The following is a 27,043-nucleotide window of genomic DNA, read 5'->3' on the forward strand; positions in this document are numbered from 1 at the left end:
CAAACTGCCTTCTTCTTTTAAACGTACAGCACAGTAACAGGCCATTTCGGCCCATGAGTCGGTGCCGCCCAATTGACACCCCATTAACCTACAACCCCCGGTACGTTTTGAACGGTAGGAGGAAACCAGAGCCTCTGGGAAAAACCCATGCAGACACGGGAAGAACGTACACACTCCTTACTGATAGCGCTGGATTTGTACCCTGGTCCTGATCGCTGATGCTGGAAAGGTGTTACACTAAATACTATGCCAAACGTGCCGTGTTAATGGTGAAGCAGTGCATTCCCAGCTTCAGTCTCCAGTATTTGATGAGTAACCTGATCCCAATCAAGATGCTAACACAACCCTCTCATCTCGTCTCATTGCCCTTGGAACCGGAACAAAATCTTCCCAGATTTCTGCCACCCCATTTTGAAAATGAATAATGCTTGGGGAGCAATCACACTTCTTTGTCATTTCCAACCTCCTCCACATTGTCAATACTCACTTGGGTGATGTTCAAAAAGATGAATGGTGGCTGCTGAGAAACCTAACCCAGTACGAGTGAGTGACGACAGAAAAGTTCGCTGACCGGCTGCATCACGGTGTGGTATGGGGGACACCAATACCACTGAGCATAAAGCCCTGCAAAAGGGAGTGGACACAGCCCAGTACGTCACAGGTAAAACCCTCCCCACCATTGAGAACATCTACGGGGAACGCTGCTGTCGGAGAGCAGCAGCAGCGATCATCAAGGATCCACACCAACCAGCACACGCTCTGTTCTCCCTGCTGCCATCAGGAAAGAGGTGTCGGTGCCACAAGATTCGTGCCACCGGGTTCAGGAATAGCTGTTACCCCTCCACCATCAGAGTCCTGAATGACAAACTCAATCAGGATGCCTTTTCATGCAGTGTAAAGATGGAGGTTCTTTGCCCTTATGTTGGGAGACTTAGCTCCAGGGCGTTGAGTGCAATCTCTCTTGGGGAAAGGGTCAGTGGCGGACGCAGCACTCCACCGCTGAGCACGAATGTACTGCCGCTGCACGTGGCTGGCTAGGGGAGGCCTGATGATGTCGTGGTGATGTCATCAGCCTGAGACGCAGGAGCAGGATTTTTAAAACGCCAACAGCTCGGCGTGTATGAATGACGTTGACTCGACGGGCAGCACTACAGCACCAGTCGCCCCCACCTCCAATGGCTCTGAAGGGCGCTACGAGCCGCTGCTCAACAGCCTTTTTAGGGCTTCTCTATGAAAGGTAAGTTTATATTTTTTCTTCCACCCTGACAGCCAGCCTCCAGGCAGAGGCTTGGCATGAAAAGGCCTAGGAACTCATTTAAGGACTCGTACTTTTGCACTTTATTGATTTTTTTTCTCTCTGTATTGCACAGCTTGTTTGCATTTCTTTATTTATTTACATGTGTAGATTGTGTACAATATTTTTGCATTCCCAATAAGTGGTAATTTTGCCTGGCCCACAGGAAAAAAAATCTCAGGGTTGTATGTGATGTCACGAATGTACTCTGACAAGAAATCTGAAAAGCTGGTGAAGAGGTGATGCTTATGACCTTTCTTGCTATTCCAGGTGATGTACAATGTTACAGAGTTCATCGACAAGAACAATGACCTGCTGTACCGGGACCTATCCAAGGCCATGTGGCAGGCCAAGCACAAACTCATCAAGTCCTTTTTTTCTGAAGGGGACCCACACAAGACATTGTTGAAGAGGCCACCAACAGCAGGTTTTCAGTTCAAGGCCTCCGTGAATGTCCTAATGAAGAACCTCCTGGCTAAAAACCCCAACTATATTAGGTAGGATTTTTCCGCCTTTCAGTTTTTTATACAGGATTTTTAATGGTTGTTTGGGTCCAATTAGATATCAGAGAAATAGCATTGTTTCAGAGGAGAATCATTTCTTATTGACAGATGTGAGTCTGCTGCATTCAATGCCTCCCCTAATCGGCACATTTATTCCAATCTCCAGTTTCACTTTGAAATACTGCGGTTCTGACTGCTCCAGCCCCTGCTGAAGAGTTGCACAAGCACCGCAGATATCCCTGAAAAACAGAGCCATCTGTTCGAGAGCACTGGAAAACCTTGTGTATGTTTCAGTGGCAAGAACAGTCTTTCTTGCCCAGTCTCGTCACCTTGAGGAAGGTCCATTTAGGTGACATTTCACAGCCAACCATATTAATGTGGGACAAGAGTTGCATCGGCCCTGAATGGATAATGATGGTAATTTTGTGCAGCATGGATCTCCCATTTCAATTCCCCGTCCCATTCCCTTGCTGCCCACGGTCTCATGCACTGGCAGACTGAGACCACTGGCAAATTGGAGGAACAACACTTCATCTTCCAACTGGGCACCCTCCTACTGGATGGCATTAATCTCGACTTCTCTGGCTTTCGTTAAACACCCTCACTTCTTCACCCCCCCCCCCCCCCCCACCCCGTTGCCCTCTCCCCTCTGTCTCTCTCCCTTTTCACGTCTCCTTTGACATAGACAAAATCAATTCTCACCTCTCCCCTCATCATATCCCATTAACACCTTTTGTTAGTCTGGACTCCTCCCCCTGCCGGCACTGCCCCTATTCTGAAATTTCCTGTTTTTTGCTTTATTCCTTGGAGGACTCAGGCTGGCAAGATATCTTTATGGACGCTGCGAGACCGGCTGAGTTCCTCCAGCATTTCAATGTGTTTTTGTTTTGTACAGCTAGCCTGTCTGCAGTGTCAGTGCCTTCTTCAAGGAGGACTCAGGCTGGCAATATATCTTTATGGACGCTGTGAGACCGGCTGAGTTCCTCCAGCATTTCAATGTGTTTTTGTTTTGTACAGCTAGCCTGCCTGCAGTGTCGGTGCCTTCTTGTGCACTTGTGACTATTGAACAAACAGCCTTCCTTGACGACCTCTTGATACTTGCAGTGACTCTGTACTTTCACAATGTTTCTCTCTTGAATTGTTCAACCCTGTCCTGTGCTTGCATGTCCACAGATGCATCAAGCCCAATGACACAAAATCACCCGCATATTTTGAGGACAGGGTGGTGCAAACGCAGATCAAGTACCTGGGACTGATGGAGAATGTGCGGGTGAGACGGGCAGGATATGCCTACCGCCACCATTATAGGCCCTGCCTAGAACGCTACAAGATGCTTTGTAAACAGACATGGCCAAACTGGAAGGGGAACGAGCGGTAAGCACATGTTACCCTGTTGCAGAAGCCGCTGTGCCTACAGACGTTGAACGTTTTAACACAGGAGGCTCACCTGCAGCACCCAGACTAATTCTAAGCCACACAGGTAGTAGGTTTGATGTTAGCCTGCATTTTGTAAGGTGTCTTTAAGAAACCCACTAACTTTCACAATGACCTCGACTCCACCTCTTCCCACCCTGTCTCCTGCAAGGATTATTCCATTCCTTTCTCCCAGGTATGTATCTAAGGTACAGCAGGCATGGCATGTGCCAGGGGAGCCCCCACCTCCACCCCCACCCTACTGAGCGCTATCCTGGACATACAAGGAACATATACCTGCTCAGTACACTCGTTCTCCTTGCTCGCTCATCCTACCGTTCACTCTCGATTATACAACGCCAAATACAACATGGCGACCACCAAGCCGGCTCTCATGACCTCCTTGTCATCATTTATTTTGATGCATTGGCTATCCCTGCCACAGGCGCTGCTTTCTCCAAATTCATCCGCCGCATCCGCTCCTAGGATGTGGTCTTCCATACCAGATCATCCGAGTTGGCCTTCTTCAAAAAGAAAATGTGGCTTCCCCTCTACTGCCATCAGCTCAGCCTTTACCCTCATCTCCTCCATGTTCTGCAAGTATATGCCCTGGCTCTTTCCAACCCGCCCCCCTCCCCCCAATGTAACAAAGACAAGATTTCCTTGTCTTCACTTACCACCCTACCAGCTCTGCAATTTCCACCACCTACAGACATCTTCCCCTCTTTGCAGGGACCACTCCTTCTTGGACTCCCTCGTCCACTCATTCCTTTCCACCATTCGTCCCCTTGATACCTACCCTGTGACCCAAGAAGTGTTATAATTACATCTGCACCACCTCCCTCACCACCATTTGTGGCCACAAACTGCCACATTTCACTTGTGAATCTGCAGGGGCTGTCTACTGCATCCGGTACTCCCGTTGTGTTCTCCTCTACATCAGAGAGACTGGACGCAGATTGGACATTGCTTTGTTGAACACCTTCACTCTGTCTGCTGCAATAGCGGGGATAGTGGCCAACCATTTTAATTTCCTGCCCCATTCCCACACTGACATATCTGTCCACGGCCTCGAACTGCCAAGTTGAGGCCACCTGCAAAATGGAGGAACAATATCTCCTACCCTGTCTCGGCCCTATCCAACCATATAGCATCAATTTCAACTTCCAATATCTGAACCCCCCCCCCCCCCCCACCACCCTCCTTGCTTTCCCTCATCTCTGGCCCCATTCCTCCTCCTTTCCCCTCCCATACCCTCTCGACCTGCCTGTCACCCACGTCTCCCTTCCTCCAGCTCCCCACCCCCTTCCCCTTCTTCCTCTTATCGGAGTGGACCTTCCTCAGCCCCTCTCCCCCTTCACCTCCTTGTTGCTTACTTTTTACCCCCTTCACTCACCTTCTTCCCCCTCCCACCCATTACTTGTTAGTCTGTGATCCTCCCCCACCCCTTTATTCTGGCTTTTGTGCTAATGAAAGGTTCTGGCCCGAAACGTCAACTGTCTGTTGCATTCTTTGACCTGCGGAGTTCCTCCAGTGTTTTGTACATTACTCCACTTTTCCTGTATCTGCAGACTTCTTTACCTACTACAGAACAGAGAACACAGCAGCACAGCACAGGCTCTTCAGCCCTCAATGTTGTGCCAACCCAAATAAAAGTACTAAACCCTCCCTACCCCATAACCCTCTATTTTTCTTCCCTCCGTGCACCTGTCTAAGAGTTTCTCAAATGCCCCTAATGTTCCAGCCTCCACCACCATCCCCGGCAAGGAGTTCCAGGCTCCCACAACTCTCTGTGTTTAAAAAAAAAAACTACCCCTGATGACTTCCCTAAACTTCCCTCCCTTTACTTTATACAGATGTCCTCTGGTGTTCTACTATTCCTGCCCTGGGAAACAAGTGCTGACTGTCCACCCTATCTGTGCCTCTCATAATCTTGTACACCTCGATTAAGTCTCCTCTCATCCTTCTTCGCTCCAAAGAGAAAAGTCCCAGTTCTGCTAACCTTGCCTCATAAGATTTATTTCCCAATCTAGGCCACATCCTGGTAAATCTCCTCCACATCCTTCTTTTAGTAAGGTGACCCGAACTGATCACAATACTCAGTGTGGTCTCACCAGAGATTTTTAGAGTTGCAACATGACCTCTCAACTCCTGAACTCCATCCCCTTATTAATGAATCCCAGCATCCCATAGGCCTTCTTAACTCTCCCATTAACCTGTGCGGTGACCTTGAGGGATTTGAACCCCAAGGTCAATTAGTGGTTGCAAAACAAACCATACTATAATTCACTATCTACTGGATGTAGAAACTGCACAAAACCAACATATTTTATCTAACCATTACCATACATTGTCTTGCTGAGCCAATATGTGAACCATTTAAATCCTCTTATTGAAAAATGTTTCCAGACACAGCGTAATAAGAAATGATATTTATTCCTTTATTTCTATTCTTCTTCAAGAGATGGTATAAAGACCCTTTTGATTGAATTGAACGTGCCCCTGGAAGAATACGCTTTTGGACAGACAAAGATCTTTATCAGAAATCCACAGACAGTGAGTATTTGAATTGCTTGACTTGGGTGGTACGGTTGGCATAGTGGTTAACGCAGTGCTGTTACAGCGCCAGCGAACGGGACCTGGGTTTGAATCTGTAAGGAGTTTGTACGTTCTCTCCTCTCATGTCTGCATTGGTTTTCCTCGGGGGCTCTGGTTCCTCTCACCGTTCAAACCACACTGGGGGTTGAGGGTCAATGGGGAGTAATTAGGTGGCACGGGCTCGTGGCCTGAAAGGGCCTGTTACCATGCTGTTATGTCCAAAAAATTTTAAATGTGCTACTGGTGTGTTGACGAGGGAAAGGAAGATTCCTCCTAAAAGAGACTTTGGGGGACGGATGATAGTCTCCCAGGCATTTTATTGGGGAAGGAGAGAAAAATGAAGCATAGTAGTTGTATCAGGTGCCTGACATTTGGTACTTGGCCCTTTGTTTGGAATCAACACTGAAAAATGGCTCCTTTCACTTCAGACTTCTGATGAATTTTTAATCAGTTTCATGAAAAGACATCACTTGGTTGAGATCTTCTTCCTTCTCCCAAATTTCCTTCATTTATCTCTTCCTTTTCATGCAGCTCTTTGACCTGGAAGAGCGACGGCGGCTTCAGATGGGATTTCTGGTGACCATGATTCAGAAGACTTACCGCGGTTGGAAATGCCGAACCCACTTCCTCCTGATGAAGAAGTGTCAGATCATCATTGCTGCCAAGTTCAGGGCATATAATGTAAGCCCAAGCTTTCCTCTGCGTCAGGATTTAAAAAATATTCAGAGTTAACCATAAACCACTGACAAGGACAAATTGACTGAGTTCCCTCTTCCTTTATTTAAAATTTTAGAGGTTCAGTTGTTTGCGAAGCTGTCATCAGAAGTCTGCAATTAGGATTTAAAAAATATTTTTAATGTCAAACCCTCCCCATTCAAAATTCCTTTATTGTCATGTTATAAAAATAATATGATGTTTCACAAAATTCCCTTTTGCTTGCTGTAAGGCCGACAGATTCACCATCGGCAGAAATTGCCTGAAGCACCTCTTACTGTCAGAGAAAGAGAAGCAAAAGAGAGTTCCCCCAGAGTCACCGAGTGTCTGTGGATTCGCCTTCAGCGCTCCCACAGCCACACAGAGTCCAGTCCAAACCATCAACAATCCAAGCTCTAGATCTGAACCTCTGACACGATTAGGAACCCTTCAGTGCCCTCGGCACCCTCTCGCATCCCAGTTCCAATACCTGGTACCCCTCCAGCCAGTCTCCAGCAGTCTTCAGCCTGATGCGAATCCCTCGACCGCAGTTACCAGCAGCCCCCAGCCAGTGTTGGTTCTTCACCTCGAGTCACCAACAGCCCGTTGCCCGTGTGTTCCTCAGCTGCAGAGCCCCTCACTGGTCCGCCGCTGTAGCCACTGTCCCGTGGGTCGTCTCTTCTGTTTCTCCTTCTCAAATGGGGGGGGGGGGGTGGAGGTGGTTGGTCTCCCAGTTTTCTGGTGACTTGTGCCAGTCCTCTGCTTCCCTGGAGTCTACCACACCTCGTGACCACTGCTGATCATAGGCACCACCATCTTGGGTCCAGACACAGCATTTGCAAGATTTATGGCTCAGAAACAATCCACGTGCACTAAGGAAATAATGTCAGATCGCACTTTTCCCTTTTGATGACTGAAATTCATTCTTAGAAACCTGGATTAGAAAAGCAGTTTCAGTAAAATAGGCTGGATATTGTTAAAAACCCAGCTAGCTCAGCGATATCTCTTTCACAGGCTAACATTTGGTGAAGTGCTGTATTGTTAGTGGAAGAAATATTAAACTAAGGCCCCATCTTCCCCCAGAGGTGGGAGTTCTCACACAGTCACCAGTTCAAACAAGAGCAAAAAAGTTTTCCTTGTTATTCTGGGGACAATATTTATCATCAGTTAAAATCAGCTCGTTGTGTGCAAATTGACCGTGAAGGTCTCTGCAGCATATTTACTTGGCCTGGACTGTACACAACTCCAGACTTATGAATGTGGTTGAATCGTGACTACTCTTGAAGCAGCCTAACAGACCACTGTGATTGAAGGATTGAAGAGATCCAGGAGTATCAAAGCCAGCACCACCAGGCTGAGGAACAGCTTCTTCCCCCACAGGCAGTGAGAATGTGAATGACCAAAGGAACTACAGAACTAACCCTCCCAGACTCTCATATTCATGAAACAATATTTATTTGTAGAAATAAAATACTTGTCCTGCATGTGTGTGTTATGTCTGTGTGTCTTGCACTGAGGACTGGAGAACGCTGTTTCAACTGAAAAACATCACAAAGATAAGCGTATACAGAGCCATTGTCATACCCACACTCCTGTTCGGCTCCGAATCATGGGTCCTCTACCGGCATCACCTACGACTCCTAGAACGATTCCACCAGCGTTGTCTCCGCTCCATCCTCAACATTCATTGGAGCGCTTTCATCCCTAACGTCGAAGTACTCGAGATGGCAGAGGTCGACATCATCGAGTCCACGCTGCTGAAGATCCAGCTGCGCTGGGTGGGTCACGTCTCCAGAATGGAGGACCATCGCCTTCCCAAGATCGTGTTATATGGCGAGCTCTCCACTGGCCACCGTGACAGAGGTGCACCAAAGAAAAGGTACAAGGACTGCTTAAAGAAATCTCTTGGTGCCTGCCACATTGACCACCGCCAGTGGGCTGATATCGCCTCAAACCGTGCATCTTGGCGCCTCACAGTTTGGCGGGCAGCAACCTCCTTTGAAGAAGACCGCAGAGCCCACCTCACTGACAAAAGGCAAAGGAGGAAAAACCCAACACCCAACCCCAACCAACCAATTTTCCCCTGCAACCGCTGCAACCGTGTCTGCCTGTCCCGCATCGGACTTGTCAGCCACCAACGAGCCTGCAGCTGACGTGGACATTTTACCCCCTCCATAAATCTTCGTCCGCAAAGCCAAGCCAAAGACTTGTACAATCTGATGACAAAACTTAACGAGAAGATAAGGCACCATTCCCTCAGAGCCAATGTAGTGGATACCAGAAAATCCCCGCAGTAAAATAAGAGACTTATACACAAAGAATAGCCATTTGACCATAAGGGTGGACTGGTGGAACTTGTGGAGTGTACTCCAGTGAGACAGAGAATAGGAAAGAAAAAGAAAGTTCTGCAAAAAAACTCACCAGAAAGGTTTTTTTAATGTGTTCTTTTGATTCTAATGCTGTACCTTTCTTTTCACACAGCAACAAAAGAAATATAAAAACATGAGGAAAGCTGCCATTGTGTTTCAAGCTTGTATCAGGGGTTGGAAGGTGAGTTGTTCTGAAGGATCCAAGGCTCTGATCAAATCTTGGACAAGACAGAAAAGTGACTACTCACACACCTCTAACCCTGGGATTTGTTATTTCCCATTATTTTTCTCTGGTTAACGAAAAGATTGTCAGCACTGTGCAGACCATTCGGCCTTCAGTGTTGTGCTGACCCATATATTCCTTAAAAAAATACTAAACCCTCCCTACCCTGCAACCCTCTATTTTTTCTTCCATCCACGTGCCTGTCTAAGAGTCTCTTAAATGCCCCTAATGTTTCAGTCTCCACCACCAAGGTATTCCAGGCTCCCACAACTCTCTGTGTAAAAACCTTACCCCTGACATCTCCCCTAAACCCCTCCCTTCACTTTGTACAGATGTCCTCTGGTGTTTGCTGATCCTGCCCTAGGAAACAGGTGCTGGCCGTCCACCCTATCGACGCCTCTCATATAACCTCTATCAAGACTCTTCTCATCCTTCTTTGCTCAAAAGTGAAAAGTCCCAGCTCTGCTCACCTTGTCCTCATAAAATTTATTTCCCAATCCAGGCAATACCCTGATAAATCTCCTCTGCCCCCTCTCCTTAGCGTCCACATCCTTCCTATAATGAGGTGACCAGAACTGAACACAATACTCCCAAGTTTTAACTGCATCTCCAGTTGAGCTTCAGCAACCTCACTCCCATTGCTCAGACTTGCCCTCCTGTGGTGTAAAGCTCTATCCTATTAAAGGTGCAATACATTTAAAAATCATTTGATTTGTTCTGAGCACTTGATGTTAGGTAAATTTGCATTCTTTATTCCCAGGTGCGCAAACTGCAGAGAGCGAGAAAACAAGAGAAAATTTATGCTGCAGCAGTCACCGTCATTGCAGCGGGCTGGCGAGGTTATCAGGTACCAAAGCAAAGAGCAAGTCTTCATGATGTTCAGACCCATTCAGAATGCAGGCGCCAGGGAAATCAACTTTGCTAATTCTGCTTTTATGGAGCTAAAGAGCTGAATTTCAACCATATTCCTAATATGACCCGTTGCACTTTCAAGATCATCCTGAACTATTAGTACAAGTGGTAACCTTTCAGTGTGTTTGCATCTCTGTCACCAGTAATGGCACTCTCCACATAGCTTGTAATCCACTCTGGAAATGTGAACATAATCAGGCTGATGGTCAGCACTGGACCACGTCCCCTGGTGTTTGCTGTTCCTGCCCTGGGAAACAGACGCTGGCTATCCACCCTATCTGTGCCTCTCAGAATCTCATCGACCTCTACAAAGTCTCCTCTCATCCTTCTTCACTCCAAAGAGAAAAGTCCCAGCTCTGCTAACCTTGCCTCGTAAAATTTATTTTCCAATCCGGGCAACATCCTGGTCAATCCCCATTATCTGGAATTCAATCAACCAGAAACTCAAACAGCTGGCAAAATAAAATCAAGGAGATAAATAAACAAATACATTTTCAAAGAAACAAGGCTGGGTGGATGGATCCCACAGGGGTGCGCTGAGGCTCCACGTGTAGGTTTTCCCTGCTGAAATAGCTAGGCCTCTCAACGCACGCGCATTCTTTTTTTTCGCTGTTGTCACCTGTATGGAGGGGAGTTGGGTTGTCAACGCAAGGAAGGTGTGCCCAGGGCCTGACCGGGACACTTACGTGGAGGTGAGTTGGGTTGTGCCAAGGGCCTGACCAGGACACTGGCTTGGAGGTAAGTCAGGTTGTTAGCCTGATAAAGTTATATTTGAATAAAATGGCGGCATCGGGGATGAAGAGCCGGCCGATGCTGCTTGTCATTGGGGTGATTCTTCCAAAATGTCTCCCTATCCCTGCTGAGTAAGAGTCTATATCTTTATTAGTATTAAGTACCTCAGTAAGGCTTTATCTGTAAATTTGGGGGAGGGGGGAGGGGGTTAATAATCATGATGGCACGATTAGAGTAGAGGTTAGCGCAATGCTGTTACAGCGCCAGCGATCAGGGTTCAAATTTAAATTTTGTAAGTTACAGGAATTACCTGATTAAAGTGAACTTTACATTATTAAATACTGCAATACTGATTTTTTTTTCCAAATTGCTTTACATTTTGCACTGTCTTTTGTCTTTTAAACTGTTTATTCTGAATGCAGGTGGATTAGTTAGGTGTTGCAGGAATGAATCTCAGACAACCGGAAAATTTTCATATCTGACATCCGCGATCCCAGTAGGTGCCGGATAATGGGGATTCTACTGTAATTTATGTGCATGAAACAGAATCCCTTGGCACTTCAGCACTTGCTAGATTGTTTTTTTTTAAATTGCTGTTCTTAAATCCAAAATTGCCCTGCACTTCCTGACGTTGAATTCAATTTAAAGAATCATTATTTTGCCAGGTCAGGTTGCATTTGTTGAAGGAGAAACTGCTAACATTATCGGGACAAAGAATCTTCAGCTTTAAACATGAACTCAGTTTCTCTCTTCACAGATGCTCCCCATCCTGAGTATTTCCTCTTTATATTTCAGAATGCCAGCATTTGCTTTTTTCTTGTGGATTTTAAGTATTTTGCCAGAATTTTGCTTATTTGCTACAAGTTTCTCTGCAACTTCCTGGTTCTACCCACACGACCCACCTTCCCACTGATCTAGTGTCATCTGTAATCTGCCTATAGGGTTAATGCTGAGAAGAATTAGTTCTCAGACATCAAGGCAAATGAGGGAATCTGTGGATGCTGGGGTCTAGTACAGCACACTAATCCATAGTAGATATATAACTGACATTTCAAGCCTGAGCCCTTCTTCAGGAGTGTCGAATATCAGATGTGTGAATTAAAAGGTTGGGGAACGGGAGATCATTCTGACAGGTAAGAGGTGGATACAGGTGGGAGGGTGGAAGAGAAGTGAGGGGAGAGATGGCAGAGGGCGAAAAAGGGTAGGTCTTGCGTAGGAGAAAGGGGTGGGAAGCTGGAGGCATTGATGATGCCAAATCTTGGTAGCCGAAGCGGACAAATATAAACTATTTTATCTTTGAATTTTCTTAACTTCAACCATACACTGCATCCCCCAACACTAATATGCTTTGCTTGTGACCTCAGGTGCGGAAACAGAATAGAAAATACTTCAAAAGTAACGCTTCGAGGATAGTCCAGAGATTCATAATCTCTTCAGTTGTAAGTTGACCCAGTAGCTGTCAGCATATTAAACTGTTGGTGATTGTGTGCATTTAAGAAGGGAAAATATCAGGGGTGGGGAAGAAAACTTTTTTTTGCATTTAATGCTGCTGTTGAACATTCCCCGCAATTTGTTAAGATGCAAAACACCTCTAGTCATGTCCAACTATTTTTTTCCCCCAATGCAGTTCTACCACGTTTCTAAATACCGAATATGCCGGTGTTTAGGACGATTCGAAATGTAAAACAAATGTCATCTCAAAATCAGAGTTGTCTAATACGCTAGATCTCAAATCCGAACCTTGACATCAAAGTCTCACCAGGGCCGCCATTTTCCTGCCAGCCCCGACGCAGTCATGCACATGCCCAGTCAGTTATGAAAAGAATCTCAGCACTCACCCGCAGGGTACATCGCCTGGTCCGACTGCTAAAGACTCTGTACAGGGTTTAAAAGGCCTGTTACAGGAGTCGATGATGGCTTCTTTTAAAATTTGCTAATAAAATTAAAACCTTCACAGCGTCATTTGGTGTTTAAAATATTGTGATTTGCTTTTAACAGCATCCACGGGTCAGGGGTAAGAACCAGATTTGGGTTGTCTTATACAAAGGGCATCTCTCAAAAACTACACTTTAGATGGAAATTCCAGGGTCGTCCTATGCATGCGTTGTCTTACATGCCGGCATATACTGTGTATCTAATAATGCACCTAATGTGGGAGAGAGCCTGAAATAATCCACTGTGTGCGACAGACCAGATTTAAAACACCAAGCTATGTGTTAACTTTCTTTTCTTTCATTTAAAAAGATACAAAACTACCTTCTTGGCCTGAAAAACAACCTACCTTCAATGTCTCCAACAGACAGGAGTTGGCCACCATTGCGTTTTCACTTCTTGAGTAAAACTGATGAGGAACTGAAGACTGTCTTTTGTCGCTGGAAGGTCAGAAAAGCCAAGTGAATGTTGGTGTTTGTGTGCACCTTGTTCTTTGAGTTTGGACACCTAATCTAGCATCAAATGCACTTGACAATCCACTGTAACATTAGTATGGAACTTTTAATTGCCCAACTAATTATTCTCATCTCTTCCAGTCCCTTACATCCTTGTCTCTGTAACCCCCTCCAGTCTCCTACACCCCTCCCTGTCTCTGTAACCCCCTCCAGTCCCCTACACCCCTCCCTGTCTCTGTAACCCCCTCCAGTCCCCTACACCCCTCCCTGTCTCTGTAATGCCCTCCAGACCCCACACCCCTCCGTCTCTGTAACCCCCCCTCCGGTCCCCAATGTACCTCCCTATCTTTGTAACACTCTCCAGTCCCCACACCCCTCCATATCTCAGTAACCCCCCCCCCCTCCAGTGCCCACACCCCTCCATATCTCTGTAACCCCCTCCAGTCCCCTACACACCTCCCTGTCTCTGTAATAGCCTCTGGTCCCCTACACCCATCCCGGTCTCTGAAACCCCCTCCGGTCCCTCACACCCCTCCCTGTCTCTGTAACCCCCTCCGGTTCCCTACACACCTCCCTGTCTTTGTAACCCTCACCAGTCTCTACACCCCTCTCTATGTCTGTAAACCACCATCACCTTGCTCTCTGGCTCTTCCACCCATCATTTTTCTGTAACTTCTAGCCCAATGTCCTTATCGGTTTATTGTCACGTGCACTCAGATGCAGTGAAACTTTGTTTAGCGTGCCAGCCACAAGTCAACCCATACCTTTCTCGATAACCTCCTGTAACCACTTAACCCACCAAGCTCATTACACCCCTCTGTTCTAACCTGCTCATACCTGCATTTCCGTCACTCCTCCGCTGACACTGTGTCCTCAGATGTTTGGGCTCGTTAAGATGTTCCTGAAAACAGTCCTCTGACACTTTTTGATCACCCGCCTAACTTCTGATGTATAGTGTCAAAAGTTGCTTGTTCATGCTCCTGTGAAATACCTTTTAAAAATGCTGCAGAAATTGAAGTTGTCATTGTTGAGTTTATCGTCATACACATTGTACAGTGTAGATATGCACCAAAATTCTTACTTGCTGCGAGGAAATAAGGTGACATCAGTCCCTTGATGTTGTGGGAGCAGTCCCTATCAGTGCAACGAGGGGATGTTCAAAAGCCTGACGGCTGTTGGAAAGGAACTGTTCTTGAATCGAAAGGTGCTGGTCTTCAGGCCCCTGTACCTTCTGCCCGAAGGGAGTAGGGAGAAGAGGTTGTGACCAGGATCATTGTGGGGGGGGGGGGGGGGGGGTGCTTTATGATGTTGGTTGCCTTCTTGAGGCAGCGCCTCATGTAGATGTCTGCAATGGATGGGAGGTCGAAGCCTGTGATAGATGAAGTAATGCCACATCTTTCCAGCACCAACAATCAGGACCGGACCTGGGTTCAAACCCCGCACTGCAAGGGGTTTGTACGTCTTTCCCTGTCTGCGTGGGTTTTCCCAGGGGGCTCCAGTTTCATTTCACCATTCAAAACGTAGCAGGGTGTAGGTTAATGGGGTGTAAATTGGAAGCACGGACTCATGGGGCCGAATTGGCCTATTACCGTGCTGTATGTCTAAATTTAATAAAATAACAACTGCTTGTCCTAAACATGTGCTATTACACCCAGTGGCATTCTTTTCAGAATCAATATATTTCATAGTTCCCAATAATTTCCAATAAGTATTATAAGAAAAATCTCCAGTCTGATGTAGATTTTCCATGATTTTGTGGTTTTTGATGATTGAATTCCAAGACTTGTTGAATACAGTATTTTAAATTCTGACTAGACCATAGTCGATCTGGCTATGGACTCAGCTTCACCTACCTACTCCCCCCCCCCCCCCCCCCCCCATAACCTTTCATCCCCCTCACAAACATATTGAATGAGGCAGACTCTACTGCTTCCTTGGACAGAGAATTCCAGAATCACCAGTGAATCCCACAGATTCCCCACTCTCTGGGAGAAGCAGATCCTCCTCATCTCCGTCCTGAATCTACTCCCTGAATATAAAGGCTCCATCCCCTTGTTCAAGTTGAGAGAATCAATGGGAACCCATGTACTGTTTCAATATTATGATAGATTTAGTCATTAGAACATTAAAATATAGATGCAACTTTCCTTGTCCATCGCATACAATTTACAGATCTGTACATCTGATGAGCACACTGGTGGGATACATGAACTCAGATCCCAGGTTCAACTCTTGGCCTGTGTTGAGTTTGATCTCATCCCCAGCTACTTTTGACTTGCTTTCCATTCTCTGGAGTGGAAATCATGACCCAAAATCAAAGGAGCATTTAAGAGGCCATGACTGAACTCTTTGCAATTGACATAAATGAACCTCTCCCCTTTTAAGTTTTTAAATGAGCATTTTAAATGTGAGGGACTGTATTTGATTATGGAAATAATGTATCTCACAATTGTTTCCCACTTCACAATTGCAGTGTAAAAAATACAGAGAAGGAATCTCAAGCCAGAGGAAAGAAGAATTGGAAGAAAAACAGTATGCCAGTGAGCTCTTCAAGGATAAGAAAGCTTCCTATAGCTCCAGGTAGAAGAACTTTTCCAGCATCTTGTGTCATCACTGGTGCTGATGACTATCTCTGAACTCTTAACTTCGCTACTGCTCCTTCCAGTGGCTTAGAAGAGCTAGAATTTTGCCAATGCTTCATGAGGTACCTGTATCCATGATGTCATTTTAAAATTATTTTCTGGCTCCTCCTGAGTGAAGATCATCTCCTGGGATAGTACGGCCAATTTTACGCCGCTGCATACGCTTTGCCTAGCCACCAGTGAAGGAGAATATTGAAGGCTAGTTAGTTTAATATGTCACTGGGAAATGCTACAAGAGATTATTGAAACCATTCTATCAGGGCACTGAGGAAGATTCAAGGTAAAGTGAACATGTTTTGGAAAAATCATGTTTGACCAACTTGTAGGAATTCTTTGAAAATGTAATAGGCTGGAGATAAAGGGGAACTTGTGGATATACTAAATTGGGATTTCCAGAAAGCATGACAAATACATAGTCTCTTCTCACTGCTACCTTAAAGCAGAAGGTAATAGAAAGCCTGAAATCTAGCTCGTTTTTTTTCCCTCCCAAAGCTATCAGGGTTTGAACCTCCCCATCCTATCCTAACATTACTCCAGGGCCACCAACAATCTGTCCGCATGGTTATAAATTTTTTGCATGAACTGCAACTGAATATCTATCTGTTCATTTATACTCAGTCTTTCTATTCAGAGGGTGGAGTCTGATCTTGATTGAGAATTAAACCTGTTTCTGTGACCGTTACAGTGTGCCTCAGCCTTTCAAAGGCCAATATTTGGACAATCAGAAAAAGATCAAGTATCAGAAGCTAGCCAGTGGCATGGAGGGCAAGTTACTGATGATGGACATGATCATGAAAATTAACAGGAAGGATGGAAAGGTAAGGAAAGCTGACAATTCCAGGTCAGAGTTCTACAGCACAGAAAAAGGACCTTCGTCTCAACCCCTCCCTGCCAAACCAGACCCCTATCGCATCTCCCTCTGAACCTTTCCCATCCACGGACCTGTCCAAATGTCTACTACATGGTGTAATTGTCCCCACCTCCACCACTTCCTGTGGCAGCTCGTTCCACACACCCACCACCCTCTGTGTGAAGAAGGTGCCCCTCGGGTCCCCTTTAAATCTTTCCCCTTAAACCTATGCCTTCTAATTTTAGACTCCCTGACTCGGGGGGTGGGGGGGGGGGGGAGGATATTATCCATGCCCCTCATGGGAAAAGACTGATCATCTATCCACCTTATCCATAGCCCCTTTTCCACTGGCATCCCAGTTAATTGGCCGTGCAGTGTCCCAGGATAGGAAGCCCTTCATTATGTTTCCACTGGGCCACACTTAACTGGGACTCATCCTCGGGAATCAGAGTGTTCTACCTTCAACTGGAAACGGATGACTTTCCACTGCCCCTTTTCTATGATTTTGTCAGCAAACGCCGGGGATATGAGTAGGGGTAGAGGCGGTTAATCCCCGCCGCGAAATGACATAATTTGACACCAATGTTCGGACAGTGTTCCTTTTCCACTTGACCTAGTCCCAGTAAATTCCCAGTTAATTCCTGGGACCATCTACCGGTGGAAAAGGGGCTCATGCCTCTCATAATTTTATAAATCCTTGTTAGATCCCTTAGCCTCTTACACTCCAGGGAGAAACATCCCAGCATATCCTTGTAACTCAAGATCTCCAGTCCAAGGAACATCCTGGTGAATCTTTGGTGATGCAATATTATGGGCAGGGAGTGGTTGATGGAAAAGGGCTAGCACCTACCTTAAACAAAAGCCGCTTTCAGGTGCTCGGACGCAGATAATGCGCCGCCAGATGCGGCTGGGCGAGTGCAGCTGGGACATTCAGGTGGCCGCAGAGAAGATGCCTTTCTGTCACCTGAATGTGCTGGCTGAAGGAGAGCCATGTCCGAGCGAATGCCGGCTCCTGTGGACTGTGGCCACAGTCCCCCTGCTACTTTCATGTGCAATGGGGGATTCTCAGAGCTGGAGATTATACCTGCAGGAGGAGGGTTACGCCAGTGCTCCTCCTGGCCAGGTTCTCCACTTTCAGGTGGCCTCCCGGGCATTACATCGGGGTATTTTGGCCACCTGAAAGTGCCTAAAGACATCAATAAAAAAAAAAGTGCAGTTAGAAAATAGTGTTGAACTCCTGGGTCCTTGCACATGTGTATGTCACTTGAACTACAGAGCTTCCATTGTGTTCTTTCATCTCATTCCAGAATTCTCCAAGGATCCTGATAATGACGAGCCGCAACTTTGCCCTTGCAGATGCAAAGTCTTCTCAAATTAAAACCATGATCACGATGAACAAGATCAAAGGAATCTCCATGAGCGAACGCAGAGATGGACTATTTGTCTTACATCTCGTGGAGGTAAGCAGGGAAATGGATGAGGGACATGGTCAGCACTTTGCAGAAGTACTGATGCCTGAATGACACAGAGATTGAAAAAACTTGTCCATATAAGGAACAGCAGAAGCATGTAGTCCAAACACACTGCAACTAGAAGTACAGGTATCCTGGATATTGCAGCAGTGTTAAGCATGGTAAAGCAAACCATTCCCACTGTAGCTTACAATCCACTTGATGCTGATTGGAAGGGGCGAGTGGATCAGGTTAATTTTATTTTTAAAGAGGACACTTCCCATTTCACTTCCTTGTTAAAAACAGAAAATGCTGGAAATACCCAGCATTCCAGAATTTTCTGTTATTTTAGATTTTGTTTTTACTTTCACCTCTTTGTTAACTGTGCAGCTGAGAACCACAATAACCATTCAACCACTTGGTGCCAACTGAGGTTAAGCAAAACAGACCGAAGAAATTTGCAACAAAACAATAAGACCACACAAGGTCCTAAAAACACACCGAAATGCTGAAGGAACTCAGGCGGTCTTTCAGCATCCATAAGAGAAATATATAGCCAACATTTCAGGCCTGAGTCCTTCTTCAAGGAATAAGCAAATAATAACAGGAAATCTCAGAATACAGCGCTGGCTGGGAGAGGAGTCCAGACCAACAAAGGATATGATATGGGACGAAGTGAGAATGGATTATGTCTGTGCAAAATGAGATGGAAAAGGGAGAGACAAAGCTGGGGGAAAGTTGAATGAAAGCCAGAGAAGTTGATATTAATGCCAACCGGTTGGAGGGTGCCCAGACAGAAGATGAGGTGTTGTTCCTCCAATTTGTGGGTGGTCTCCGTCTGGCAGTGCGTGAGTCCATGGACAGACGTGTCAGTAAGGGAATGGGACAGGGAAGTGAAATGGGTGGCCACTGGGAGATCCACCCTATTTTCAGCAGACAGAGCCGATGTGGTCAATGAAGCAATCTCCCAGTCTCTCCGATGTAGACAACAGGAGCACTGGATGCAATTGCAGTAGACGACCCCTGCAGATTTACAAGTGAATTGTTGCTTCACTTGGAAGGACTGTTTTGGGCCCCAAATTGTGCTGAGGGAAGAGGTGTTGGGCGCAAGTGTAGCATTTCCTGCGTTCACAGGAGAGGGAGGAGTTGATAAGGGAGTCACTGAGGGAGCAGTCCCTGTGGAAGGCGGAGAAGGGAATAGGAGTCTTATCCTAGATTTATAAACAGGGTAACTGCATACCCTAGGTTCTTCAAAATAAAGGGTTGCATTCATCCTGAAAGTACTCAAATGTTAAGTGTTGTCATACATTGAGTTCAAAAAGGGAAAACTGAGAGATGAAAATGGGGAAAAGGGGAAAGGAGGTGGTGAGGAAGCAGAAATGAGGTGTAAACAGGATATGAGATGGCCATGTTGAACTATATGACTATAAATATTAATGGAATACATAACCAAATTAAAAGGAAGAGGCTATTAAATTTACTGAAAAAAAGAAAAATAGGTATAGTATTTGTGCAGGAAACGCATCTAACTGAAGTGGAATATAATAAATTAAGGAGAGACTGGGTAGGGCACGTAGCGGCAGCATCATATAATGCCAGAGGTGTAGCTATATTAATCAACAAAAATGTACCAATCAAAATAGAGGAGGAAATAATAGATCCAGCAGGGAAGTATGTAATGATAAAGTGTCAGATATATTCAGAACTCTGGAATTTGATCTATATGCACCTAATGAAGATCAAAAGTTTATGCAAGATATTTTTTTGAAGATTGTAGATATGGAAGGGAATATATTGATAGGAGGTGATTTTAACCTTAATTTGGACCCAAAGTTGGATAAAAGTGGACAAAAATCTAGCAAAAAGAATAAAGTGGCCAAATTTATGGTTACATCAATGCAGGAAATGAAATTTATGGATATATGGAGGAGGCAGCACCCAAGGGAGAAGGAATACTCACTCATATTATTCGAGTGGACATAAAACATACTAAATAATTGACATGTTTTTGTTGTCAGCCCATATTCAAGGAGAGTTAGGAAAACAGAATATAAAGCTAGATTGTTATCTGATCATTCACCCCTGTTATTAGCAATAGAACTGGAGGACATCCCACCAAGAACTTAAAGATGGAGATTAAACTCCATGCTACCTAAAAGACAGAAATTTAGAGAATTTATTGAATGCCAAATTAAAATGTACTTTGAAATAAATACGGAATTAGTGAAAGACAAATTTATATTATGGGATGCAATGAAAGCCTTCATTAGAGGGCAGATAATAAGTTATATAACTAAGATGAAAAAGGACTACAATTGGGAAATAGAACAGTTGGAAAGGGAGATAGTAAGTACAGAAAATGAACTAGCAACAAGGGAAGATATAACAAAAAGAGGAGAATTGGCGGACAAAAAAATAAAATACAAAACATTACAAACGTACAAGGTGGAGAAGAACATAATGAAAATAAAGCAAAAGTATTACAAGCTAGGAGAAAAAAAACGCACAAAATATTAGCCTGGCAACTTAAAACAGAACAAGCTAATAGAACTGTATTGGCATCAAGGAAAAAGGACAAACAAATTACATATAACACAATAGAGATCAATGAGAACTTTTAAGGAATTTTATGAACAATTATATCAAACTGAGAACAAGGAGAAAGAAGACAAAACAGATGAGTTTTTAGCTAAAATTGAACTGCCGAAATTGCAAGAAGAGGAGCAAAACAAGTTGATAAAACCATTTGAAATAGAGGAAATACAGGATATATTAAAAAAGCTGCCAAACAATGAAATGCCAGGAGAGGATGGACTCCCAATAGAATTCTATAAAACATTTAAAGAGTTATTAATTCCTCCTCTCCTGGAAGTAATGAACCAGATAGAAAAAACACAAATCTTGCTAGATTCATGAAAAACAGCAATAATTACAGTAATACCAAAGACGGGGAAGGAACCACTAACACCAGCATCATAAAGACCAATATTTCTACTTAATTCAAATTATAATAGCAAAACTGATAGCAAACAGATTGGCCGATTGTGTACCAAAAATAGTAAAACAAGATCAAACTGGATTTATTAAGCAAAGATGAACAGCGGATAATGTCTGTAAGTTCATTAATTTAATCCATGCTGTTCAAGGAAATAAGATACCAATAGTAGCTGTTGCTTTAGATGCAGAAAAAGCCTTTGACAGGGTAGAATGGAATTATTTATTCAAAGTATTAGAGGTTCAACCTACCAGAAAAAGATATTAATTGGATTAAAGCATTATATAATGGACCATTGGCGAAGGTGACAGTAAATGGATATGTATCGAACCAATTTAAATTAAGTAGGTCAACTAGGCAGGGATGTCCACTATCTCCCTCACTGTTCGCTTTAGCAATAGAACCATTGGCAGAACTGATAAAAACAGAAAATAAAATAAAAGGGATAAAAATAAAGGAGAAGGAGCGTAAAATCAGTTTATTTGCAGATGACATCATAGTATATGTAACAGAACCAGAAATATCAATAAAAGAACTACACAAGAAATTGAAAGAATATGGAGAAATATCGGGGTACAAGATCAACGCAAATAAAAGTGAAGCAATGCCAATCAATAATGCAGATTACACAGAATTTAAAAAAGAATCACCATTTAAATGGCAAACACAAGCAATCCGATACCTAGGTATTAGGATACAATACCTATTTCAATTGTTACCAGTTACCTTAACAGAGAAATTCTTCAATGAACTAAAGAGAATAATAAGGAAATTCTTATGGAAAGGGGGGAAACCGAGGGTAGCGTTAGATAAATTAACAGAGTGGTACAAGCAAGGTGGTTTGTAGTTACCAAACTTTTAAAAATTATTATAGAGCAGAGCAATTAAGGTATTTCAGATTTTTATCAGACAAGGGAAAAACCAGATTGGACTAAGATAGAGCTAGATAAAATAGGGGAGAAGGTACTGGAACATATACTTTATAAGTAGAATGAAAAACTGGTACAATATAAAAGTTCACCAGTACTGCATCATTTAATCAACATATGGAAGAAGATTCACGTAGAAAGGAAAAAAAAAATTACCAACTACCAAAATTATTATTGACGCAAATATCAACTAATCCCTTTCACAATAGATAACCTTTCCTTTTGAGGATGGGAGAGAAAAGGAATTAAAAGAATAGAAAATTGTATTTTGGGAAATAATTTATTAACATTTGAACAAATGAAGTACAAATATGGAATAACTCATGGTACAATGTTTGCATACCACCAACTGAAAACCTACTTAAAGGACAAATTGGGAAGCAGGCTGAGGTTACCAGAAGGAAGCAGCTTTGAATATGTGATTACAGAAACAACGATAATAAAAAGATTTATAACAAACATGTACATCAAGATGCAAGAGAAGGAAACTGATGAAATAAGCTATAAAGCTAAACAAAAGTGGGAAAAAGATTTAAACATAAAGATAAAAAATGAAATATGGGAAAAGTTATGGGAACTATGAAGAATATAATAAACACGAGGATACGCATGATACAATATAATTGGTTACACATGTTATATATCACGCCCCAAAAGTTTTTAAAAAATGGGACCCAACATTATCAGATAGATGTTTTCGGTGTAAGAAGGAAACGGGAACAACAGTACATGCAATTTGGGCATGTGAGAAAGTAGAAAAGTTTTGGGAAGATCCAAATCAGATATTAAATAAAATCACAAAAAGCAACATACCAAAAAATCCAGAGATCTTTCTTCTAAGTAATATATGAAGTAAAGAATTAGGCCTCAAACTGGATGAAACACAAAAAAGATTTATTATGATAGCCTCAGCAGTAGCAAAAAAATGTATAATGTCAACTTGGAAATCAGAAGAGAACTTGAGAGTACAGCAATAGTACATAGAAATGAATAAATGTATTCAATTGGAAAAAATAACATATAATTTAAAAAATAAAGTCACATTATTTGAACAAATTTGGGAACCGTACATGGAACACAACAGAGAGGGTTTTCCTCGGACCTCCACCCCCTAAAATGATAGAATGAAAAGATAAAATGAATTGACCCAGTGTGTAAAAGTAGATGAGACAATTTTCTTGTTTATTTTCATTGTGTGATGACATTGTTTAATGGGTTTATTGTATTGCATATGTTGAACGTTTAATGGGTTTGGAAGGGGGTGGGAAGGGAGGGGGGGGGGGGGAATAATGCCACTGTGTATATTTAAAAGGGAAATGTTTGTATGTATTTTGATTGATATGGTTCACAGTGTGAAAAATAAAAAAAATTTAAAAAGAAAAGTACTCAAATGTTGTGATACTTTTCATGCAGTAAATTTACTACATTGATCAAACCACAGAGATGGGAACTAAGATCACTTTTGGACTTGGCCATTTTGGAATGACTAATATGGCAAATGAATTTTAATTTAATTCCTTCAACTTGCCAGAACTCTGAGGGAGACTTACTCTTAAGCAGTAACCACCTTGTGGAGCTCACCACTAAACTGCATCGCTCCATAATGGATGCCACCCAGCAGGTGATAAATGTGAAGATACAAGATGAGTAAGTAGTTGCACACCACTAATTGTTACCTTTTTTTCCTGAGCTCAAGTTAAGTCTTGGTATTAGGGAATGAAATAAAATGCATTTTGGGTATTAGATAAGACACAAGGTAAAGCTTCTCCCACACAGACTTGTTTTATATACACACAGAGCCTGGACAGGACAGCAAGGGTCAGATATTGACCTGCTTAACTCCTTCTATGGTGTTGTGGGTTGCAGTTCAAGAGCAGCGACAGCACAGGTCAGACCCAGAGTGAAACTCTCTCCACACTGTCCCATCACACACTCCAGGGGTCAGACACTGACTGAAGCTCCCTCTGCACCGTCCCATCACACACTCCCAGGGTCAGACACAGAGTGAAGCTCCCTCTCTTCTGAGGAAATGGGAGGATCTTCACTCCTTGATTATCTGGTGGGATGTGGTAAGACCCTTCTGCAGGAAATACATCAGAGGATCAACTAAGGGTTTGAATTCCAAGACTCAAGGAAGAGTGACTTGCGGATGCTCTAAAATGAGCTGACCCGGGGATCACTGAGCATCTGACGTTCCCTTGATGTTGCTCCAGAGGGGTGTGTCCTGGATGGGCTCAAGGTGGAGTTTCTTCCATTTTTAGGACATTTTGGGGAGTGACTACACACAGGCTTTGGGGGAGATGGTGCAGGGCTGTTAGTTATGCTGTCAAGGAAGGGTGATCTCAGTCTATTGAAGAACTGGCGCAAGGTTTCCCTCTTCCGCAATGACTACAAGGTCTTTGCCCATGGCAATGCCCAACCTTCTCAGTTCCACCCTGACCAGTCCAACACAGTCCCAGGATGATCTATCCAGGGCAACATGTATTGGACCAGGACCTGGTCTACCTGTCCCAGAAGATTGGTCTGTCAGTTGACTTTCTCTCTCTTAACAAGGAGATGGCTTTCAACAGAGTGGACCATGACTCTATGTTCAGCACTCTGCAAGCTTTTGGACTGACTGTGGCCAGGGACTGCCTTTTGTACACTGCTGCAGAGTGCTTGACCAAGATCAATGAATCTTTGACTGCTCCCACTCCTTTCAGGAGAGGAGTGTGACAAGGATGCCCCATATGTGGCCTGCTGGACACCATTCCTGTATTGCCTTTGGAGGTCAACAGGTCTGGTTCTGGGCAAGTTGGAGGTGGTCCTCTCATCTTATTCTAATAACATACTCGTGATCACCATGATCATGTGAGACTGCAAGAGGATCTTCCAGGAGATGAGACTGATGTGGAGCACCACTCATCTTCTCCACCCAAGTCCCACTGAGGAAACCTGGCTAGTTCCACACTTGGTTTGGGGGGGGGTCAGACAGTGAAACTCCCTCCACACCATCCCATCACAAACTCCCACAGCACGGATAGTAGTTACATGCAGAATAAAGCTTTTCCTACTTGCCCAAATCAGGGGCTGGAAATGCCCACCAGCAACAGATACTATGAAGTACAAATACACAAAGACTGGAACTCAGCCACGAGGGAGCAACATTATAATATGCAACACTCTTTTCTCTGCTGTAGATTTTCTGTAAAGTTCAGTAAAGACACCATCGCTGTGAAGTTTATGACGGAAATCAATAAGAATGGAAATAGACCAGTGCTGAAGAAGAAAAATAGTCGCTTGTTTGAGGTCCACGTTCTTTAATCGTCAAGGTCTGAATCAGATCAGAGCCTCAATACCCATCTCCATCCAGGGTTGTGGACCCTAAAATGAGGTCTTAAAGAGACAAGTTTTCTAATAGGTTTAAAAAATAATCATTGCTTTACTAATCACAAACCTGTGCATGGCATGCATTGATTTGTATGGAAACTCGAAAATTTTAGATTGCAAGAACACTTTTATAATGTACAATTTGCTTGTGACCAGGTACTGGGCTGCATTACTTTTACCCTCAGAAGTGTAAGAAGTGCTGATTAAATTTCGATTAACCATTTCAAACTCAATCAGGTTGGACTGAATTCTTTACAATGAAAGAGCTGGACATTGTGCTTTTATTCTAGTTTATGACACTTTGACGCGATCATGCAAGCCTCAACTTTCCTAAAGCCTTTCATTTCAGACACCCGCTTTGGCTAAACACAGAGACTGCAGATACTGGAATTAGGCACAAAAAAACCAGCAAATTATCTAATCAATGTTTAAACAACAAGGGAAGGCTCTTTTTTAATTTTCACCAAAAAAAATGCTGGCTGCAATGCCACCACCGATCACCAAGACCTCCCAACGGCCATTGCTGATTCCCCACATCCCCACCGCTGCCGCTGATCCCTGGGGAGGCTTCCTGGGCCAGTGGAACATTCACTGGCGAGTCGGTGGCTCCTACTTTCCTGGTCAATGGAGCTCCCAATTCCCAACTCTGAATCCTCCCCTAGGCCTATCACACACGAACACTAGGGAGTCCAGTATGCATATGCTGTAGTAGGGTGAGGGGAGGGTTTCGAGTCGGCGTCGAGAGCTCCAGTGGGCCGAGGAGGGAGGAAGGGAGGGAACACCACTGAGCCCAAGGTCCTGCTCCTGCCTGGGAGGCTGCTCTCCTTGTCACCGGGATGAGATTCTTCCAACCAGGAGACAGCGGCACAGTTTGAAAGGGAGAGTTGGAAAGAAAAATGAATAGGGGAAGGTATAGAAGAAAGGAAAAGAGAGAGGAGAGGGAGTTACCTGAATCAAGGATAATTGTCGTTCTAATTTCATGTTGAGTGAATTTTTTTTTCAACCTCTGAGATCAGTTCGGCTCTGAAAAAGTTTTAGATAAACGAGGATTTCTGATTTGTTTCAGATATCCTCATTTATCTGAATTTTTTAAAAAAATGGATAAACGAGGATTTTGGAGAACCTGATTTTGGATAATCAAAGTTGTACTGTAGGTCAAACAGCAGTTGAGGAGGCATAAAAGACTATTCAATGTTTCGGGCATTGACCTTGCAGTACCAGTCCTGATCCACCCCCCCCCCCCCCCCCCCACCCTCCATTCACTAGTTTGATAGTTGTCATTTTGGTCTGGTAACTTACCAGCTTGGAGTTTCTGACACTGCTAAGAATCTTTTTTGATGAAAAGAAATACAGGTAAACCCCGTTTTATGAATACTTGCTTTTACTAAAGGATTTGAATAGGTTTTCGCTTTTATGAAATTAGTCTTCAATAGTAATGAATGGGTCTTCGCTTTACACCATTTTGGCTTATGAAAGGTTTCATAAGACTGCTCTAGTTTCATAAAGCAGGGTATACCTGTACAAATGTTCAAGGAATTGACAGTACAGATTCTGTGCTGCACTAAAGCTTTGTCATCAAATTGGAAGAACTGCGATTTTGTCAGTAAACCCACAAACTTTAACATCATCGCACATTTCTGCAAACTGCACCTCTGTACAACAGCTCCTTTTCCTATAATTCTG

General features: G+C 43.9%; 1 protein-coding gene across 2 annotated transcripts in view; it reads left to right on the forward strand.

Moving 5' to 3' along the window:
* The window catches only part of LOC138747312 (unconventional myosin-Ib-like), a 72,873-nt gene extending 46,399 nt beyond the window's left edge, over positions 1-26,474 (forward strand). For both annotated transcript variants that reach the window (XM_069906412.1, XM_069906411.1), the window contains exons 17-29: positions 1,565-1,791; positions 2,971-3,171; positions 5,673-5,766; positions 6,340-6,489; positions 8,983-9,051; positions 9,854-9,940; positions 12,102-12,176; positions 12,982-13,116; positions 15,598-15,704; positions 16,452-16,584; positions 17,924-18,076; positions 23,523-23,638; positions 25,171-26,474. In XM_069906412.1, the coding sequence (XP_069762513.1) occupies positions 1,565-1,791; positions 2,971-3,171; positions 5,673-5,766; positions 6,340-6,489; positions 8,983-9,051; positions 9,854-9,940; positions 12,102-12,176; positions 12,982-13,116; positions 15,598-15,704; positions 16,452-16,584; positions 17,924-18,076; positions 23,523-23,638; positions 25,171-25,294 (1,671 nt within the window). In that variant the 3' untranslated portion in view covers positions 25,295-26,474. The remainder of the gene's footprint in view (positions 1-1,564; positions 1,792-2,970; positions 3,172-5,672; positions 5,767-6,339; positions 6,490-8,982; positions 9,052-9,853; positions 9,941-12,101; positions 12,177-12,981; positions 13,117-15,597; positions 15,705-16,451; positions 16,585-17,923; positions 18,077-23,522; positions 23,639-25,170) is intronic.
* Positions 26,475-27,043: the final 569 nt, after the last annotated feature.

The sequence above is a fragment of the Narcine bancroftii genome, chromosome 12 (genome assembly GCF_036971445.1).
Source record: "Narcine bancroftii isolate sNarBan1 chromosome 12, sNarBan1.hap1, whole genome shotgun sequence".
Taxonomy (NCBI): domain Eukaryota; kingdom Metazoa; phylum Chordata; class Chondrichthyes; order Torpediniformes; family Narcinidae; genus Narcine; species Narcine bancroftii.